Source organism: Pseudonaja textilis, chromosome 1 (assembly GCF_049901715.1).
Source record: "Pseudonaja textilis isolate UNSWEBS1 chromosome 1, rPseTex1.2, whole genome shotgun sequence".
NCBI classification, from domain to species: domain Eukaryota; kingdom Metazoa; phylum Chordata; class Lepidosauria; order Squamata; family Elapidae; genus Pseudonaja; species Pseudonaja textilis.
This window is the reverse complement of record NC_141990.1, coordinates 265,655,563-265,677,415: the sequence shown is the minus strand read 5'-3', so window position 1 is coordinate 265,677,415 and position 21,853 is coordinate 265,655,563. Positions and strand designations below refer to the sequence as shown.

Here is a 21,853-nt window from a genome sequence, read left to right as displayed (position 1 = left end):
GATTTTTTTAAAGAGCAGATATTTTGCTTTTTTAAAATAATACAACTAGAAAGCTGCCTTTAGAACATTGAGTTTTCAATATTAGAAAAAGGATACCAGAAAATGTGGAAAGAGATAACAGATACCAGAAAATGTGGAAAGAGATTTTATGAAACAGTGAGTAATGAATAAATATTTAATAATTAAAAATAGTTATTCATACATTTTTGTGAAGGCAGATTAAATTTGTGTTTATCTTCTCTTGTATTTTTTGTGTTTTAAGTTTTTATATGTTGTAGATAAATAATTTAATCAGAATGAAATAAAGAATTAACAGCAGTAGGCACACATTTTTCTTGTGGGTAAATTATTTAAAAAACAAAACAAAATGTACACTGATATTTCAATAGTTTTATATTCTTGAAGAGAACACTCATACAGTTTCTGACTTTCCATTTTCCCGTCTGACCACTTTGTTTTCTTCTTTCACTTTGCATCTTCAGCTTAGTTTCTTTTCATATCATTTATATGACAGCACATTTTTTTCAATATTATTTGTTATAAAGTAGTTTAGAGTGACTGATATTTTTTAGGATTCCTGTAAAAAAACAGGAGGAACATGAGGAAAATATAGCCCAGAAAAACAGATTAAAAAGTGTAAGAGAAAAAGAAGAGAGATAGAGGAAAAAGCATCAAAGGGAAGTATGTGTGTATAGCCAGATTTGAGGATTTAGACAAAACTGACTTTCGTTTTCCCAGCTTTAGTCAACTATCTTTTAAAGTTGCTAATTAATGTTTATAATTAGAACTATATCTGCTTACAAGCTAGTTTTCTTTTGTCCATTTTAAAGATACATGAGAATTGCTATCCCTAGGTGGAAAGGATAGTTTTTAAAACATCAATTGTATCTCAGTTATTTGGTATAACACAAAATAGCTATGATAGTTCTGTGAAAAACTATTTCAAAAGTAGATCTTATGGATGTTGAAAAACTGGGGAAAGCACTGTTCTGAAAACAAATGAACTCCTTGGCATGCATGCATTGAGAAGAATATATCAAAGAAATGGGTGTTGGTAGGTGTGAAGTGCAATAGAGAATCTGAAGTACAGGAATAATGTAAATTTTTGAAAGCTTAGTGACTTAAAGCAAAAATGGGAAAGAAAGGATAATCAGAGGGAAAATAGCTACACTGGAAATTGCTAAAGAATTTGAGAAATCCAGGATAGCAAGAAAAAGCAATCGTGTGGAAAAAGATTGGGGAAAGAAAAGAAAGATAATGAGGAAAGAGTCAGTTTTACTATCTATAGAAATGATCTGCAAATACAAATGTATGTAAATATATATATCCATATTTATTTTTATACAGTGGTACCTCAGTACTCATCATTAATTGGTTCCAGGAGGTGTGATGAGTACCAAAAATATTGAGTACCAAACCATTTTTTTCTATAATATAGTGAGTCACAAGGCAGACGAACATAATTCTAGCTTGTGCGTTGAGAACCAAACAATGAATGGTTGTGAGTTTTTAAAAATAGAATATTATAAATATGACTGCATGCAATGAAAATTAAATTACACAGAATTAAAATTCTAATTGATAGTCACAGACAATAATAAAAAAAGATTAATGTTTCTATAACTTAGGCACCAAAGTGCCATCACCCCATTCAACTTCTATGAGCGCAATGCAAATAGGGATCCTGACAATAAAATTTGAGTACTGGGATGCTTTTTGTTACCTGATTAAGCAAGATACATATAATTCTTTTAATACACATTGTTAATGTCACTTCTTACCCCATTTGCATTCTATGTTTCCAATGCATACTGCGTATATAATCAGGAGCTCTATGTTATATACATATGTTTCCTATGTTTCAAGCATTGGTTTTATAAAGATTTACAGAGATACACACATAGGAATAGGAATGTGGATTTGAATTACTGTTGTTAGAATCACAGAACATGAGTATTCAGAAGAAACTGTACTATCAAAAGAATTTACTAAGTAATGAATTTTGTTAATAAAGGTCATTTTGATTGGTTTTCTATCAATAACACAGTTTCAAATGTCAACAAAGTTTTAAGGGTGCTTTCTGTCTTCACTGATTTTTCCCCCCTATCTCAGGCCTTTTCAGGAAATGCTGTCTCTCCCATGTTTTTTTCCATCTAAATGTCAAGCTGCCTCATCATGAGGATCATGTTGTAGTACTATGGGTTAGCTTCCATTATCTGATTGGCTTTTCATAAGCCTGCTTGTGAGTCACTGACTGGTTTGAAAAATTGAGTTGGAGAGGGTGGTGAGGTTTTTTGTTTTTTGTTTTGTAAATTGAAAGGCAGACTTTTAATGCTTAGGAGTTTAAAATAGAGTTTCTGATCAATGTTTAATTAATGATGGATGTTTTTCTGATTTCTTTGCTTTTGCAGACAAAATGTGCTTGGGAATAATGAAGGTTGATGACCAATTTCCTAGTCACTAATTATGAAGTTCATGAATGAACCTTTGATAGAACTAATCATTTTCTGTATACTGATATGTATACAGATCCTAAAGCATGGTTGTGGCCTGTGTAAAAACCTACTCCTGCTAATAAATTATCCTTCCTGGGTTTGGTTGACAGGCTAGAAAGTAATTTTTAGTAAAATTCTGAAGAAAACAGAGCAGACAAAAGTGAACATAGTTTTCAAGAGTTGGCAGATGAATGAAATAATACAAAGAGAATGGGGTACATTCTCTTTCTACTTTAAAAGCTACTTAGCTATTATTATATATACCATAAGATGTTTCATAAAATTCACAGATAAATGTTTCCGAAATCACCCATATATTATATACAAGCATCTGATAGTATGCATGGCTCACATTAGATCAGTATTTCTCAACCTCTGTGTGAACTTCAAGAACCAGAATTCTCCAGCCAGCATAACCATTGCTAAGAATTCTAGGAATTTAATGCACTCATATCAGAGTTGCACAGATTGTGAAATACTGCTTTAGATGAAGAGAAAAGGCTGCTGATGTCATTCTCTGAGTACATCTTCTGTGATTTTGGTTCAGTTTGAGTTAATGAATTGGATAGAATCTACATGTTCAGAAGCTGCCTTATTGAATCTTTATTGCTCAAATTTTACAGACGAAAATCATACAAATTTGATTTACAAACACTGGATAATGTGACAGTTCTGCCAAGTGGAAGCAAAATTCCAGCTCCACACTGTTTTAAAGTTGTATACTGTAAGCACAACCAACATATAAGAACATGTATTCCTTATTGAATAGTCAATCCTAAGAATGATAATTTTAAATGGCACCATTGATAATTGTGGAGGAAAAAAAATGAGGAAAGGCATTCTTTAGAATTGCAGTAATTATTGGGTTTTTTATTTTTGGCTTTGGTTGCTTAAAATTATTCTTGTGCTGAAATATTATGGAAAGTTTAAATGTACTCCAAATTTAAACTGTCAGGCAGAACACATGAATAACATGTCTGGGAACGTCAGTTAGACTACCATGCCTCCGATTTTTTAAATACAGAAATTTTAAATACTCAAAATGTCTGATGAGGTAAAGGGCTTCAGAATCAGGTTCTTGCTTCTGCTCAGATGTAGGCCTTAAACCAGTCATGTAATTATTAGTGGTTGTCTGGTTGCAGTTGACTGTTAAAAACTGTGGTTGGCAATGACAATGGTGACAATGAAAAGACGCAGAACTTAATTATGAGGTTACTTCGGTAATTTAATATACAAAGATCCAGGTAGTTTCCACAGCCTGATTCAGCAGATGAAAATTTTGAGATTGGGGAAAGAGGCTTTGTTCTCCAGATACAAAAGGAGAATAGTGAGAAGTTTATTGTTCCCAGTCTTGGGAGCATGAGGTTAAACTAAGTGGATAATTTTGGGAGAGAAAATGATACACACAAGGCAGAATCAATCAGAATAGAGCTGGAAGGGACCTTGGAGGTTTTCTAGCCCAACCCCCATTCAAGCAGGAGACCCTATACCATTTCAGACAAGTGGCTGTCCAGTCTCTTCTGAAAGACCTCCAGTGATGAAACACCTACAACTTCTGAAGGCAAGCGGTTCCACTGGTTAATTGTTCACACTGTTAGAAAGTTTCTCATTAATTCTAGGTTGCTTCTTTCCTGGATTAGTTTCAATCCATTGTTTCTCGTCTTGCTTTCTGATACTTTGTAAAATAAGTTTACCCCCTCTTCTTTTATGGGATTTCCCCAAATACCGGAAGACTGCTGTCATGTCACCCCAGTTCTTTTTTTCCTCTAGACTAGTCATACCCAATTCCTCCAATTGTTCTTCACATGTTTTTATCCCCAGGCCTTTAATCATCTTAGTTGCTTTTCTTTGCACTTTTTCCAAAGTCTTAACATCTTTTTTTTATTGTGACCAAAACTAGGTGCAGTCTTCCAGGTATGGTCTTACTAAGGATTTATAGAGCGGTACCAATATTTTCACATGATTTTGATTCTATGCCTCTGTTTATACAACCACGGATTACATTAGCTTTTTTGGCTGCTGTCACACATTGCTGGGTCATGTTTAAGTGATCATCCATTAGGACTTCCTCTCACAGATACTGTTTTTGAGCCAGGTTTTGCCTAATCTACTTATTTATTAATATTTAGGATTACTGAAGGCTGCCTAGGACACTAGAATTGGGGATGGTCAAGTATGGTCTTGTGCTTTCTCAAGGTGGTTAAGTGGGCTTGACGGATAAGAAGTCTGATAAAGGAATATTTAATATAATATTCCTTTATTAGACTTCTTATCCGTCAAGACCACTTATAAGATAAAGGAATGATAAGTTCATGTGGAAAGCTATTGTTCATTTTTCTCTGGGTAAATAATGAGTTAAGGTGCAGATAGGATAATTGTTGATGCTGTAGTTGTGATGATGAAATGTGCTGTGAAAAAGAATTAAAACCAGGAAAGACTGGTGAGGGAAGAATGCATCAATCAGTATCACAAGGGAATATTATGGGACTGGAATGATGAAAGGAATAGAAATGTAGAGGAATTGAAAGGATCCGAGACTTTCCACAGGAAAAATGGGTAGGTAGATATCATCTGTGTTAATATTCCAAGCAAAGGCATGGGTTGAGGAAGTTGGACCAACTGACTAAAAATGTTGTTCAGATCAGTAACTGAATATGTCCTCTTTATTGTACTTTAAGGTTTAGCAGTCTTAATACTAGTAGTGTTCATTTGATTTTACTCAGAATAAAATATGCAGTTTGTCATGCAAAACACTTCTGGCTTACATGCAATGTTAAATGTATATTAGATACGATAAAAAGTGCAGTAAGAAATAATAAAATGTAATAAAACCAGTATCCATGAACAATTTTAGAGGCTTCCTAAAATGCCAAAGCAAATTTAAAATTCATCATGTGCTTAAATTGTAATAAAGCCAGCGCACAGCCTATTTCTAAGAGAGACTGTTCTATAGAATGAGTGCTATAACAGAAAAGGTTGCCTGCTGATGCCAAACATAAATTCATGAGACATTGCCCAACAACAAAAGCTTCTAATGATTTCAGTGGCCTATTAAAGATATATAGGAAGAAATGTTTTCTGTGGGGAAGCTCAGGACTTTATAAATGATTAAGAATTCTTAAGGCTGCTGCCTTTCACTCTAGCTGAAGCTTCCAGACTATGCAGAAAGATGCCATACCAAATTGCATTACAGATAGTCCTCGACTTATAGCTGTTTGTTTAACAACAGTTCAAAGTTACGATGGCTTCAGAAAAAGTGGTTTATGACCTGTCCTTGCACTTACGACCATCGCACCACTCCTGTGCCATGTGATCCCAATAGAGGCATTTTTGGAAACCAACTTGCATTGGTGACCAATTGCAGCATTCTGCGGTCATGTCACGATTTGCAACCTTTCCAATCTGCTTCAGGCAAGCAATATATCAACTGGGGAAGCTGGGTTTCTTGATGAGCATGTGAGTTGCTTAATGACCATGATAAAAACGGTGATAAGCGGGTCTGATCACGTGATGCCTCGCTTTTCACCAATGTAACGATGGAAATCCTGGCCCCAGTTATGGTTGTAAATTGAGGACCACCTGTAAGTTTTTCTCACTTTAAGTTACTACTGAATAAATTGCTAAAGGTAATTCAGGAATAGTTACTGCATATAAGGCAGAGGTGGTAAAAATGTTTTTATCACTGCAAGATCTTGACACTTTCACAGTTGCATAATTCTGAGAGCAGCTTTAAACTGAATATTCCTAATTCTCCCCTGGGGTACAAAGCTATTTTTTTAACCTGGCAACTGCCTGTTCCTAAGAGCTTTCCAGGGTTCCAAGACTTTGCCTGCTGGCCCTAATCCACTTTGATATGAAGTTTATCCCTACCTGAAGATTGCAGTCGTTTTTCACTTCTGGTAAAAGGTGCCCTTTCCCTGCAAGCAATAAGGACAATCGAAACTAGTAAGATTTTATCCTGAGAATTTAAGGAAGATTTCTAAGATTTCTAAGCTGAATTACACACAGCAACAAATAGATATTGCTTTTATTAAACAAAGCAGGGGCATTTGAAGTAGGTAACAAAAATCAAAGTTGTAATGGCTTTGAAGGAATCAAGTTCCATATTTTGCCACAAGAAGAGTTCATAGTATGTGGGGAGCTGGCTTACTCATCTTTTCAGTGCTGTTTCCCTACAGATTTCCCTGATTCACCTCAATGATGTCGGAATCACTCCCAAACCCACGATAAGAATTGTTGCTGATTTAAATGTTTTCTTCTGTTCGTATAGCTCGGGGGTCTTCAAAGTTGACAGTTTTAATACTTGTGGACTTCAACTTCCAGAGTTCTTCCTCCAGTCATGTTAGCTCAGGAATTCTGGGAGTCGATTGCATTGTTTGGGTCATGTTTAAATTTTTCCTTGCAAGTTAAAAGAAATTTGAAGACCCTATAAGTTAATAGGCTTTTAAATGTTACTTATGTTGTCCATTGTTCAAAGTTGATAATGTGAATTTATTACCTTAGTCACCTTAGTTTTAGAGTTGTATTACTTTCATTTTAGACATTCAGATGTAGATTTATCTTTTGATATTTTCTTCTTTCTGTTCTAGATCAAAATTTGAAATCCTATGGTTCACCATCCCTCTAGTGTGCTTAATAAATGGGGTCTTAGGACCAAGGAATATGTAAAGTGCTCCAATGACTGCATTACAAGCCAGATGTACTGGTATAAAAACTCTATGCTGAATCAGAAAATGGAAAATATATGTATTGTACGTATGCCCGCATATGTCCTTATACGTGTGTATGTGCGTGCGCGCACACACACACATCAATCTATTTCACTTACCTAGAGTTTTTCTTTCTGATAGCTGTCTCGATTAATTCTTGACTAAAATTGTTTTGTTTCATTGAGTCTGCATGGGGCTGTTTCATGTAGCTGTCGGAAGAAACTATTGTTTGGCTCTTATTCTGAAATTCTGCAATAGAACCCACAACATCTGAATAGGTGACATGCTTGGAAGATGCTTTCTTACTGAGTTCTGTTGACTCTTGACTGACTGGTTGATTTGTAAGAGGTTCTATTGTGTTTTTTTCCTGAGGAAGAAAGAATAAGAAAGCATACAGAATCAGGCCATATGTAGCAAAACCTGAACACCTGGTATAAAACTCAGTACAGTAAAACTACCATGAGTTTCTGTGAATTTGCTGTGGAGATGATTCAGAGTGCAACCTAGAATATTTAACCCAAATATTTCCCTGTAGATTGGGAAGAATGAGAGGCACAAAATGACAAACAGAAAATCACATTAGCAATATTTTAATAGGTTTTAAACTATTATTAAATTTGATATTTGTAAGTATGATTTCTGTCCCAAAGGTCTTTTTCAAGAGGCAACTGGACTTTCTGGTTTTTCTTTGAAGACGTTTCACTTCTCATCCAAGAAGCTTCTTCAGCTCTGGAGCTGCCTCTTGAAAAAACACTTTTGGGATAACCCTAATCTGGATGACTGAGAATTTCCATAGATAAGTATGATTTATATTTAAATGTACTGTCACAAAGCATATTGTAACATTGCTTTACTTTAAAAGATTCTGCTGTGCAGCTTATTCTTTTTGCATTTTTCTTGTAACTACATGTAATAATTTCAGTTAAATGTGTATAACTGCACACTGAATCCAGTTATTTGGACTTAAAAGGTCTGTGGATTAAGATTGTCATTATTTTTCATTGCTTTTCAGAGATGACATGGTTTATCTCGCATAGAAGTTAACCAAGTGGTATGCAGCTAATTCTAGATTTTTTCAAATACTTGCATTAAGGACACCTTAGGCTGATGTCACAGCGTCCTGATCCTGTATCATTTGTAAGCAGCCTGCTTTATGCTGGCTGCGGACTGACAGTAGAAAAGACATGGAATTGAAAAAAAAAAGAAGATATCCTCTCCTATGGAACCTCCTTAGAATAGCTCTTGAAAAGTATATTTTTTATCATGTTTAAGGTCATACTATATAGGCTGCAGAATCCTTAAGATGTAACATTCCAGGCTTTTGGCTGCCTATTTTTCAGTCATCGAGAGCCCCTGGCTGTAGATCATGTGTGAAATGTTCAAGTCTAGCAACACTTTTTTTTTTAATTGGGTGACATTTTTACTAGTGGGATGTGGGATGTATATTATATAATGCAACAGTCAAATGACAATTTTGCCACTCTGGAAAATGTATTATGTAGCTGAATTATTGAATTGAAATGTAGGATTTGAAGAAATAGAACATTTTTATTGATTCATCCACAACTTAAAATTTCTCCAGGATTTTAATTTTTTTCTATACTTTCCATGCCTTTTGTCTATGGAGATTCTCAGTTATCTAGATCATGGTTGTCCCAAAGGTACTTTTTCCAAAAGACAACTGGACTTTTTCCTTGAATAGAAGAAATTTTTGGGATGAGAAGCGAAACATCTTCAAGGAAAAACAAAGAAAGTCCAGTTGCCTTTTGAAAAGGAACCTGTGGGATTGCCATGCCTTTGTGTTACACATGAAATACCTTAGGAGTTTTTTTTAATTGTACAGCAATTGATTGTGATATACAAAATTGCCCAATATCAAATGTTTCCGAATTACTTCAGTGTGTATGATACTTTGGTTTCTTTTACATATGCAACTGATTTGAAAACTGTATGACACCGCAAAATGTGTAATTTGCTCTGGATGACTATATTCTCTTTCAAGATTTCCTTTTGTCATGATCATTTTTCAGCGGGGATTCTTAAGGAATGAGTTATTTAGATTCCATCTTTCTGTCTATCTATATTTTTATCTTAGCAGTTTAAAATTTTTCTTCTGCTTAAATAGGAATTTGGGCCAGGCCAACCCACTAACCAATAATTTTATTAAGCAATGTATGCTTGTATCTCCCAATCTTCTCGGAAGACTTGTAAGACTATTTCAGAGCAAAGCAATAAAAGCATAGCAGTGTTTTTTTCTTCACACCAGTTTTTAGAAACATCAAAAAAATTAAAGGTCAGTTTATATGTAAGGTACTTTCCCTAACATGGTAAAGTGAGCAAAGAATTGATATCGGTCACTTTTTTTTAAAAAAAAAAAATCAACTTTACAAAAATACCTATTTTATTGAACAGTTTTGGTATATGTGGTGTTTGACTGCTCAGGGTCTCATTTCCAACAATATTCCTGACTTGTTGAAGTAATGTTGGGTCTACCCAGTATGTGCTTACTTGTATTCCTGTTTTATTCCCGATGGCTTTATTGTCCTCCTGGGTTTCAAAATCCTTATAAAGAGTATTGATTGAAGGCCCTTCAGATTGAGATTTCAGCAGATTGATGAGCTGCACCCACTGAGAGAATATCTCACTCTGCCTCTGTGGTGAAGCGCAGAGTTCTAGGTAGTAGGCGCGACCATTCACCAACTTCAGCTTCAGCCGTCTCTTATTAGCAGAGTGAACAGAGAGGTCTACAAACTGCAAAGGCAAGAACCTGCAACAAAGTTGTCACATCAGTGTCAGAAAGGTAACATTTTAACAATTCATTACATTGAACAGGACAGGTTTCAAACAGATTTAATTATTGATTTGGATTGCCTGTAAACAAACATGTACAAAAGTACATTTTATGAAGGAAGACTGGCAACAGGAGTGCATATAATAGAAAGAAGCCATTGAATAGTATACCTAATCCAGACAGATCTTCCAGCTTCTTGAATGGTAAAATAAGAAAAAAGTAACAATGCAAAAATGCATAACATTTTAAGGTACATTTCTAGTTTTGCACTATCTGGCACTCTTAATTTTATAATGTTCCATGTATGTCTTTCACTGCATTACATTGGTGCCAGTTTCCATTTGGGTGACACCTCATCAGTGCTATGTTACTTGTTACTTGCTTGGGCCATTTAGATACCATATCATCTAGACGTGGTCTGTCGAACCAGGCCTGTCAAACTGGCAGCCGGATGCCTGTGAGGCTTGATGCCTTATGTGCAGGCCATACATACCCACCCTGGCTCTGCAAAGGCAAAAAACATCACAATACACAATACGTCATGTGACGCAATCGAGTTTGACATCCATGATCTAGACTATATTTTTCTATTTTATTAAAAAGAACATCATCAGAAAAAATAGATATGGTTTGGAAGTGGTTTGTCATTGCCTGCTTCCTAAGGCTGAGAGAAACTGACTGGCCCAAAGTCACTCAGCTTCATTTGTGCCTAAAGTAGGAATAAAACCCACAGTCTTGCATTTTCTAGCCTGGTGTCTTAACCACTAATTTTATTCAGCAAGAACTGAAAGTAGTTTATGAGCTATAAATGGATTTATAATGGATAATAAATGGATTTTTGATATTAAGAGTAATTACAAAGGAAATTAATCTTGTGCATGGAAAAAGTTCTTACATAAGAGAAAATGGGAATAGTGGATAAAATTTGTCCTGTTTCTCCCAATCAACTTATGGTAAATAACTATATACTTGAGTGTTTTTTTAAAAACAGTTTAGTAGTTTAGTTCAGTAGTTAACTCACCTGGTGAGTACCAGTTCTTCTTCGGAATGTGAGGGCTGGGTAGATGGTGGATGGGCTGAAAGGTCTTCTTTGGAGGAATAGGGAGATGAATTGGCAAGCAGCATTACATTTGGCATTGACAGTTTTGTGCTAGAGGCACATATGCCCACAGTCACATAGTTGGGACGATTATGAAGGTAAATTGATCCACCTTTCCTATTTACCTGAAAAAAAAAGTTTGTCCCAAGCATAATAAAAAGTGCAGTTACCAGAAACTAACATAATTCTGGAGCGTGAGTGAATGATGAAATTAAGAAAAAAGAATTCTAGCAAATCAGGGGGAAAGTAAAAGATGACAATAATGGTTACGGTATATGAATGAACTCAAAATAGATACATTCTTGGAAAAACTATGTTATTACAAAAATTTATCAAGATGATAAACAGTCACTCATACAGTCACCACAAGATGAATTCACCTCAATGGCTCATCAAAAAAGAATTAGCATATGAAATGATGAAGAGCTATAAACAAGTGTTAAAGTACAGTACATGAAGAGAGTTACGGTAATTAAATACTTATACCAAGGTCCATTTGTTGGGTTGAGCTGAAGAGTACATTAATTCCTGGATAACATTATACAACTGACAACTTACTTTTGATTGAATTAGAATTAGGGTGTTTACTAAAACACATTAAAAGTATGTTTTGATAATCATTCCAAAGAGCATATATACAGTATAATGCTAAAGTTAAAGCACTGCAGCATTAGAATAGCTACATGAGTTTTATTGATTCTAAATTTTATACATAAACAGACACGTGTATCTCTTAGAAATTGAGTCTAAGTAGAGGATAATATATCAGAGTAATTAATTAGTAGCTATTTTTATTTAAATTCAGTCTTAGAAATGGTGTAGTTTTGCCATTGAAAAGGCAAATCTATACCATAGGGTTAATGAAGAAGGGCCATAATTGGCACACCAGTTTAAGCTAATACATTTTGTATTCTTCCTTGAAGGAGAAGGAGGAGGCTTCAATGGAAAGCCAGGAGACCAAACCTGAGGTCTTCAGCCAGAACTGAACCCTTAGCGTCTAACTCTACCACTTTCTCCAAGATCAAAGAGCTGAAAAGTACAGGGTTACCCTGAATTATGAAATTATTCTTTGAGATTAATAAGAGTCGGTAAGAGTTGTCACTGGATATCACTCGTCAGTTTAGTCCAGTGGTATCTCAGTTGCCTATTGCAAAAGGTCCTGTTGCAGGCTAGTCACACTGCTGGAAGTAACAGTGGTGACAACCTCATTTAATGTCCAGATTCCCTGAGCATTACCAAATTATGGAATTTTTGCTTGTTTAGCAATGCTTTTCAATTGCGTTTCACTCTCTGACAGCTTGATCACTCTGTTTAGCAAGTTTTAGTGACCTGCACATTTTCTGATCTTGGCTAGCTCAACATCTTTCTGACCTTCCCTTCCTCCCCTGAGCTCATAGCAAAAAAATTGAAATTTATCCCCTATGCTATAGTAGTCTCTTGAGACCTCAACCCATAGCATTGCATAATCCTTTTCTCATGACAGTTTGAAAGGGACATCTAAACCAATCAGTCCAATTTCCTGCAAAAGAATTCAAAGTATAGGATCTGAGAAAACCAAGCATCAAGATACAACGAGTCAGATGCTCTGTTAGTAATAATACAGCAGTTTTAACATCTTTCCTGAATTGATCAGCTGCTAATTGGAGAAATTCAATTTAATTCAAGTTTTGACAGGATTAAGTTGTTAATGTGGCCTAAATCAAACCAAACCAAATTAAATTCTGAGGTGCAGTTCATCATTAAGAGTTCCCTTGGGGGTTAAAGAAAGAAATAGTAATGCTGGGTGTTGCTGCTTTCTTTGTTACAGTCTTTAAAAAAAAGTTAAAAAGCAACTATTACATATTCAAGCAATAGTATGTATGATGTGAGTAACAAAGGATGCATGCCTTGTAGACTAGGATATGCAAACAAAATATTTCATATGCTTTACATAGAATACAAACCCTTTGTGTATGTTGTGCTTTTGATTTAATATATACAATGCCTGGATGACTTGAACAGCTGTATACTAGGAATGAAAAGAAGAGGGAATAGGAGGGAACCCTAGGAGGATCCGCAGCTTAAAAGTTCTGGGGTTTAGTAATGGACCTTAAATTTGGAATGGACATGGTGCTTCAATAGCAATTGGAATTGCTGCAAAATGATATAACTATTCATAAAACTTATTTTTAAAAAAGGACATTGCAAACATCTGTGAAAAACCACTTAGAAATCTGTTTGCATTGAACAATACTAGCCTTGAAGGTAGATTAAAAAAAATTAATCCAAATTGGTAAAATTGAATTGAATTATTGGAATTCTCATTATCCAAAGTGGTTTCTTAAAAGAAATTAAGTTATTTCTTGCTTCAAGGTAGAAAGGAAAGAAAGTTAAACAACAATTCTGATAAAAGCTACTTAATCCTGCTGTCCTATATTGGTATGGTTCTCTTGTTCCTGAGGGAACAAGTACTGGGCTAACCTTTCCATCTATCTTTTTTACTTTTTCAGTCCCTGTAATTGAAAATCTTTCTACCAATTAAACAAATGCACTTCAAAAAATAAATTACCTGAACAAATTTACTTTCAAACACAGGAGCAGATTTCAAGGGAATATATTCTCCTTTGACAAGAACTTTCTGCAGATCTCCCATAGCAGGTTTGCTGATTTTGTTGGTTGTGTTTTTAAAGCTTTTAAAAGTGGCAGCTGTTTATTATGCCTAAACACAAGACAAGAATGAATGATACTTTTATACACGAACTATTTACTAATGGATATACTGCTGCCTCCACTATTTCAGACTATTGGAGAGAGTGCTTTGGAAGCCTTGATTTTCAAACCTTTTGAAAGGCATATCATGCGTTGGAGTCCATCACTATCCTGAATGTCTAGGGGTGATTTCTGTAAACTCTGACATTTGGACATAGTAATGTTCAGGCATGTTATTTTAGAGATACTTGCTGCTATTAATAAGCTCCATCTGTATAAAGATGGATTTAAGGATTCAGAGATGAGTGGTTGCTTTGGAGGGCTTTCAGATAGCTTCACTTTTTAGTTTGTAATTTTAATCTGTTTTTATGTTTTAGAATTGTTTTTATTTCTATATGTTTTATTATATTGTAAGCTCAGTGTTACTTCACTGTGCGAGATGAGCTGATATAAATTTGATAAAGTGGGCCACTAAAATGATCCAGAAAAGGTCAATTATTATATGAGGATTAAGACTTGGTAATATAAGAAGAGATTGTAGTAGGCTCTTCTGAAAAGTTTTAGCAGTGTTGGACGTAATACTCTCTGGGGAAGCCAAGCCCTGCAGCAAATGTATAATGTATTAGGACACATGCTCATCAGCTAGACTGAACTGAATTCAGCAGATGCTCTTTTGGATAACTTGAAGCATCATTCACAGATAATTTCTCTATAGAGCCAAGCATTTTATAAAGCACGTTTGGTTTATTTATAGAGAAATGGGCAACTTGTTGCTTTTAGATTAAGCATTATTTTCAGTCTACAGTGTATGAATTTCTCCTTAATATATATTTGCTGAGACAGAGTTTTTACTTATAGTGGTTTCAAGTTCATATATATTGGTTTGAAAAATGGGTTTTTATTGGATAAGCTCATATAAAAAAGCGTTACATGACAAACACATTTTTAACATTCCTGTTTTGGATTTAAGCAACTAATAAGCCAATCCTCCATAAGCAGTCCCAAAGGTGCTTTTTTCAAGAGGCAACTGGGCTTTCTGGGTTTTCTTTGAAAACGTTTCACTTCTTATCTAAGCTTTTTCAGAGCTGAAGAGAAGAGCTGAAGAAGTTTCTTGGATGAAAAGTGAAACATCTTCAAAGAAAAACCAGAAAATCCAGTTGCCTCTTGAAAAAAGCACCTTTGGGACAACCATGACCTGCATGACTGAGAATCTCCATAGACCTCCATAAGCAGGTGAAGAAATTTTCATTATTTTAGCCTAGAATTAGAAAGATGGCAGGCCAATAACCAAATTATATACTGTATCTATTTGTATATCGGTTACATTTCCACAATGAACAAGTTACAAATTTCGAATAATGTCTCTCCTTAAAAGGGATTTCTGTTAGGAGAGCAGGTGGGATGTACTCAAAGAAGTAGGGAAAGCAACTGAAACCATGTGATCAAAACGTCATTTTTAAACATGTGTCTCAAATGCAATGCACAAAAAAGAGACTATTGCAAATGCCGTTTTAGATTTTTGGCCTCCCACAGTGGATGGCTTGGCTATTAAATCTTATTTCTCTCTTTTTTTTTTTATAGGCCATTGAATTTCTCGAGATGAACAGTTAAAAAAGGCCCAGTAACATCCTTCCCCAACAGTTTGTAATGGTCCATTAAATGGTCCAGTAAAGGTCAAGAAGCAAGTGCTCCCTTATAGAATTTTCCAAGCCATCATTGGCATTCAGATGTGAGAGAAAGTTGTGTCACAATAGAAGCATATGCAAAACGGAATAGCTTACCTGACATCATGCAGAAAGGTGTAGTTAGAAATGACAGGTATTGGTACATAAAAGAATCATGGAACTGGTTGTTAGGAAATGGCTACATTTAACCTCTTTTGGGTGCAGTTGCTTTCTTGGTCCATGGCCCTTTTTAATTTGCGAGAAAAACTCCAAATAAGCAACCTCACTGGTATCTGATATTATTCATTAGCTTTGACACAATGTTTAATATTAGTTCTTCATACATTCTGTTTCAGTACATGCACATTTATTTCACATTGAAATATGTTGAAGAGCAGAATGAACCAAAATAGTGACATTATCAATTGTTTTTGACAAATGCTAGAAATGAAAATACTGAAATCCTTGAGAGAGCAAATAGTAACACATAATAAGCATTATCCCTGCACACTATCATAATTGTATTGTATTGTGGAATTCTTAGAAGTATACCAAGTCCATTGCACAGTTCAGAAATTATTACCAGATACAATTCAATAAAATGATCTGAATAGGGATGTAAGAAACATCTGAGGACATTTAATCTCTGGACTATCTTCAGTGTTGAAGATTACAGTTGGGCCAAACTGATGATAGTATTATTTAGTGGCAACTTTTTAATGATTAATGGTGAAGAACACAATGAAAAATTATGGTGTGTGTTTCTTACTGAGGGTTCTAAGTCCTAAGTATGCTTACAGAATTAAAATAGCTTGTATTCAAGCTATTTTGTTAAAGATGGGCCACAATCCAAACTCTAAAAGTTCACAATATTAAAATTAAGAACATTTAGAAAGTGTCATAGTAAAATTATTCAATATACAACAGAATTCTTACATAAAACTGTATAGGTTGTCTGCATGTTCCTGGATTTTTCTCTGGACAAGAGCAAACAGTGGATACAAGGATAAAAGATTTGAAAAATAAACCAACCTATCCAGTCCCAGCAGGTTCTGAGAGAATAATGCCTTATTAGCATATTTGTGTCAGACAAAGGAATCACTACATACAATGTTTACTTAACCTTTTCATGGTGAGAGAAGCAAGTGTTTTCTACAAAAATCATAAGTAAAAAGTATGTTTGGAAAGGAAAACATTTTTGTATACTAGGCACAGAGTAAACATTTGGCTGGATAAACTTCAGCAAAAAAATAATATCTTTTTAAAACCAAGTCTATAAAGTAATATAGTTTAGTTCTTATTAAACTCATGCTACATAAAAATAGCTTGTTAAATGTTAAAATGCATGGTTGAAAAACAGTCTGCAGTAATTGTGCGTTCACCATATCCTTAATTTCAGACTTCACTTCTGTGGAATAGATTCTCAATAGAAAGTTAGTTCAATTATTTTTTTCATACAATTTTGATAAGAATACAATTAAGATCTCCTAGATGAGCACAGGGTATATTGTAATTAAAATGAATTGTGCGGTGGTCTTTGTTATTGTCCAGAATTCCTAGTAATGTCTTCCAATCATAGATCATTACTGCAAGTTTTTGCAAGATGCCTATGGTTTCATTGATATAAAGTATAACTTTACAGTTCAACAACACAGCTAATGGAAAATGTTTTGTTCTTGTAAGAAAATTTCTTGTTCTTGTAAGAAAGACTTAGGTGAGAAATTTTTAAAAATCTGACTATATCTTCATTTAGAATGAATTCTTGGGGAGAGTGGCAAGCAAAAGAGCAACAGAAACAGTAAGATGGTTTTCTGAAGGAACCTGGTTGAGGGAACCTCAGTTTGCAGGTCACAGATTGGGTGCTTGGAATACATATATTGCTAACTTCTCCAATCTCACCACCACCACCATCCAGTCTTGCAAATAATAGTAATTTCATTTAAACAGAGTTGCTCACTGCTTTTCCCCAATGCTGTTGTTTGCTTCCACTTAATTTGTTTCCTTCCACCTAACTTCTTGGTGGGAAAATGGGAGTGGACACTGAATTCAGTACAATCTTCATCCTGTAAGTTATAGATCAGTGGCCCCCAACCATTTTTGTGCCATGGCCCGGTACTGGCATCACAAAATGATCCGCGGCCCAGTACCGGCATCAGCACGCATGGCAAGGTGAGCCAAACGACCGGCCAGCCAGCCATCCCCCGCTTCTCCCCGCCACCTTGAACTCCTCCTTTGTACCTTTGTCAATGGGCTTCGGGACAGCTTCGGGGTGGTCGCTCGGCTCGCCTTGCCTTGGATGCTGAAAGAATCCTCGCGCCTTAGTTTTGTTCGAAGCCACCACCCCCTTGATGAAACTAAGGTGCGAGGATTCCTTCAGGACCCAAATGCCACTTTCCAACCAGAAAAGCTCACTGGAAGCACTTTCTCATCAAAACAAGATGGCGGCGCCCAGCAAACCGGCGGCCTGGTAGAAAATGTTCCACGGACCGGTACCGGTCCGTGGCCCGGTGGTTGGGGACCCCTGTTATAGATAACATACTACTTCCATCCAGCCATTTCAAGTGTTATAGAATTGACAAGATAATTTGTATTTTTGATGTTTCTTTTAAGTAGTTAAAAAATTACATCTCTTGCAAATATTGAGTTTTTTGTTATATGCAAGTTGTATCTCTAAAAGTAAGCTAATGGTTCTAAAAGGTTGAATTCTCAGCTTCCTTTCCATCTTCCATTATTTTTGAAGACCCCAAAGCACTGCCTAGAATACACCTATTTAAAAAAATCTTTTTCCTCTTTCTATTTGTCTTAGAAAGGTTGTGCTAATAATTCTGATTCAAGGTTATACAGATTTATATGTTGGCTTTCATGAATGCTATTTCTTTAGGTAAAAGGTGAGAGAGAGCTATATTGAAAGAAATTCAAAGCTCATGACTAAATGGTTTTCTTGGTGCAAAGAAAGCTCCAAATGAAAGAAATTTCCCACAAAACATAGATGACTAAGTTTGGTCATGTTTGCCTGGACTAACAACCTTCTCATTTTTCAGAGGAAAGAAGCAATAGTTAGCTTTGTAAATCACTGATATTCAGTCGTGATGATGGAAGTCAGAAGTAATGGAGAAGGACACTTTCTGCACATTAATATTGGAAGTGTTACACTTATCAAAGACTATAGAAGATTAGTGAATGTGATCCATAACAAAGAGAAGTGAAACCTTTAATCTCATCAAGAAATAAAATAAAAAATTCAGTCAGAATTTGATCACATTTACAACACACCTTTTAATATTCCATTCAAGATTATGGGCATTCTTAAGAACAAATGGCTAAGATTTTTGCTTTCAGACTCAATCAACCACATTCTATTTTCACTTTTGTCTGACAAATGAGTTGAAGAGTTTCTTGTGTTAGTAATTTTCACAAAGAGCATTAAACCACTTTCCGATGATAATTTTCAGGTCTAGTCAGTTCCCATAAGGGTTGAACTGGTGACATATAAAAGACTGGCATCTATTAGCATTATTACTCTTACTGTAGCCATCCTGTTCTTTGAAAATGAAGTATTACTTCTTTTATATATGACATAAAGGCTGACAAAATTTAATATCCTTCTGCAAGAGAAAATGAGAAATATAATTGTTATAATAATGCCTTAGAAATAGGTCTGGGGGGGGAAAGTGATTATTCATTCTGTTCCCACACAACATGCTTATTTTTTTTCCAAACATAGGTGACTTCTTTAGTGAATTAGAAAGGATTCTGATACCAACTGATCATACAGAGAGGGCACAGCTGAATTTCGGAACTGAACAAGGGATGGGATGCTGAAAAAGAAATCTTAAAGAGAATGTAAGGACAAAAATGTATGAAAGGACATGTTAGAATTAAATTATATTATTTAAAACAGTAACAATATACTTTATTCTCCTGATAGCACATCATCTAGTAAATGGGTGGAGGAACAATGGTCCCCTACATTTTGGACTACTAATCTCATCACAATGATAAGGCACTATTAAAGGCTACTATACTTTCTGTCTTGAACTAGAATTAAAGATTACAGATCCCTTAAATTCTGTTAAAATTGAACTATTATCAAAGTATACAAAGGATGGTAGTATTTGAACATTATTTATACAGATAGTCCTTGACGTATGACTAACTGAGAATTACGGTTGTTAATTGTTGTGATTATAAGTCAAGGTATCACGTGACTGGACCTGATTTTTCCTCCCACTTTTTTGTGGCAGTTGTTAAGCAAATGCAGCAGTCATTAAGTGAAAGCTACAGTCATTAAGCAAATCAGTTGTCCCCAATATGTATTGTTTTGCTGGAAACTAGAAGTGAATGCCAGAAACCAGCCAAAAAAATACAACAAATTGCAGACATGTGGCCATGGGATGTTGCAAACAGCTGTAAAGATGAATCAGTTACCAAATACCCCAAATATGACTGCAGGTGATGGTGATGAAGGTGGTGGTGGTGCAGCCATCATAACTGAACAGTTGTTAATTGACCAGTGGTAAGTCAAGGTCTAGCACTAGCACTTAGACTTATATACCGCTTCACAGTGCTATACAGCGGTTTACAGAGTCAGCATATTGTCCCGAACAATCTGGGTACTCATTTTATCCACCTTGGAAGGATGGAAGGCCGAGTCAACCTTGAGCTGGTGAGGTTTGAACTGCTGGCAGCCACCAGTCAGCAGAAGGGGTCTGTGGTATTGCATTCTAACCGCTGCGCCACCTGTATTGACCTATAGTTATTAAGAAATAATATATTTTTCAGGACCATTAGCTTATTTGACATCTTCAGTGAGGGACCTTCTGCAAATTGTTATTTTTTTCCAGAAATAATTTCTCTTGCTTGATTAGATCAGTATTTCTTAACCTCAGCAACTTCAAGATGGGTTCACTTCAACTCTCAGAAGTACCCAGCCAGCATAGATTATCAGCTATCTATTTTGCTCCTCTCAATGTTACGTCTTTCCTTCCATTCATATACAGTGTTTCCCTATACAGTTTCTCTCTATATAATTTCTCTGTATTGAGTAATTAGCTAGTACATACCTTAACATTCATTATTTCATCAAATTTCTGCTGTTTTTTAAGCCTTGACAAAGTGGCCTGACTTGTTATCTGATGATTTTCTTGATGGCACTTGCAATATAAAAGCTAGTGTGAAGTTAATAAGTAGTTGTTTAATATAATTAAGGTATTAGTGATAGATGTCTCAAAGATGCTGTTTTTTTCAAAAGGCAACTGGACTCTTTTTCTTTGAGCAAGAAGAAAACGCTTTGCTTCTCATTCAAGAAGCTTCATCAATTGTGACTAGATGGTGGGGGTATGAAATGGTAGGTTCTGACAGGATGGTGGGGGCGGAATGGAAAGATTATATTTCTTTACAGTCATCTGGTCATTAGCACTCTCTCTGAGAGCCATTGAGTCCCCTTGGGGGTTTATCTTTGCTGTGAATATGTTCCCTTAGAACACAACGCTCTATATATCTATGCAGAAGTGAAGGAAAGGTAAAAAACTGCAGAGAAAGTATAATTGTAGAATATAGATATGTGAAATATAAGCTTTAGAGAAGAGATATTAGTAAACATAAGGAAGAGACCTGTTAACGTGTAGAAGAATAACAAAAAACTTACTTTAGTGCAGGAAACAGAGAGTGAACATGCTTGTGTTGGCAAATAATCTTAGAACATTGAAGTGTGAGAACTACGAAATACAAACAGAAAGGCATTTTTGATGGGGAGCAGAAATTTATAGAAATACACAGAAAAAAATCAAAATCAACAGTAACGATGGCCCAAAGAATCAATCTGGATTAAAGCCATTTGTAAAATAAGATTTTTGAAATACAATATGAGATTAAGAAGGGATTTCTTCTTAAGAGTTATACAAATGTCTTTGTGCTATTACCAACAAGTTGTGATATTATCTTCATTTGTAAAAAGATGTTTTACCTAATTTAAACAAAAATGAAAAGCATTGCACTTTTATAAATCTGCATTTTTGTAAGTATCTTGTTTAAGAAAGCACACTTTTTTATTTCTAATCTGGTTATGATGTTCAGTGAAGAGGGCAGATAAATCAAAGGAGTTATTGGAAGGAATTATCTAACTCTAACTCGTCTAACTATTGACATTAAGCTAAACAGTGTTAAACTTTCTACTTATTCTTCTTCTAGAGAAGAAATGTTCACCATCATTGCTTGGCTTATTCCCAAATGAAAATAGGATTGCGGTCAGTCATGAAGTGCCATGATCAATATCAAATCAGTTTTCAGCTCTACATTCTACATTTGATAGTATTTTTACTAGCCTTAATTCTAGACTAGAATAAAATGTATTTCTCATTTCACCATATTTTTACAGCTTATTAGCAATAAATGTTATCTTAAGGCAA

The 21,853-nt window shown here is 35.1% G+C and overlaps 1 protein-coding gene across 3 annotated transcripts; it reads right to left on the bottom strand.

Moving 5' to 3' along the window:
- Positions 1–403: 403 nt before the first annotated feature.
- On the bottom strand, positions 404–21,177 carry GARIN2 (golgi associated RAB2 interactor family member 2). 3 transcript variants are annotated; one of them, XM_026704748.2, is made up of 7 exons: positions 21,094–21,177; positions 13,643–13,792; positions 11,017–11,219; positions 9,713–9,971; positions 7,324–7,571; positions 6,366–6,412; positions 404–577 (listed from the first exon to the last, which is right to left on the bottom strand). In XM_026704748.2, the coding sequence occupies exons 2-7, from the start codon at positions 13,724–13,726 to the stop codon at positions 531–533; spliced, it is 888 nt and encodes a 295-aa protein (XP_026560533.2). In that variant the 5' UTR covers positions 13,727–13,792; positions 21,094–21,177; the 3' UTR covers positions 404–530. The 3 variants fall into 3 exon arrangements, with proteins under 3 accessions (XP_026560533.2, XP_087777810.1, XP_087777811.1); XM_087921684.1 differs by lacking the exon at positions 21,094–21,177 and adding an exon at positions 18,720–18,801; XM_087921685.1 differs by lacking the exons at positions 404–577; positions 21,094–21,177 and adding an exon at positions 1,011–1,180 and having other exon boundaries at positions 13,643–13,821.
- Between the last annotated feature and the right edge of the window lie 676 nt (positions 21,178–21,853).

What these genes read in the sequence shown, in the direction of transcription:
- GARIN2 (XM_087921685.1), bottom strand. Translation starts at nt 13,726, where the DNA reads ATGGGAGATCTGCAGAAAGTTCTTGTCAAAGGAGAATATATTCCCTTG. An exon ending in TTGAAAGTAAATTTGTTCAG is followed by an intron (nt 11,220 to 13,642) that starts GTAATTTATTTT and finishes TTTTTTTTTCAG; the next exon opens with GTAAATAGGAAAGGTGGATC. An exon ending in GGAATAAAACAGGAATACAA is followed by an intron (nt 7,572 to 9,712) that starts GTAAGCACATAC and finishes TTTCTTCCTCAG; the next exon opens with GAAAAAAACACAATAGAACC.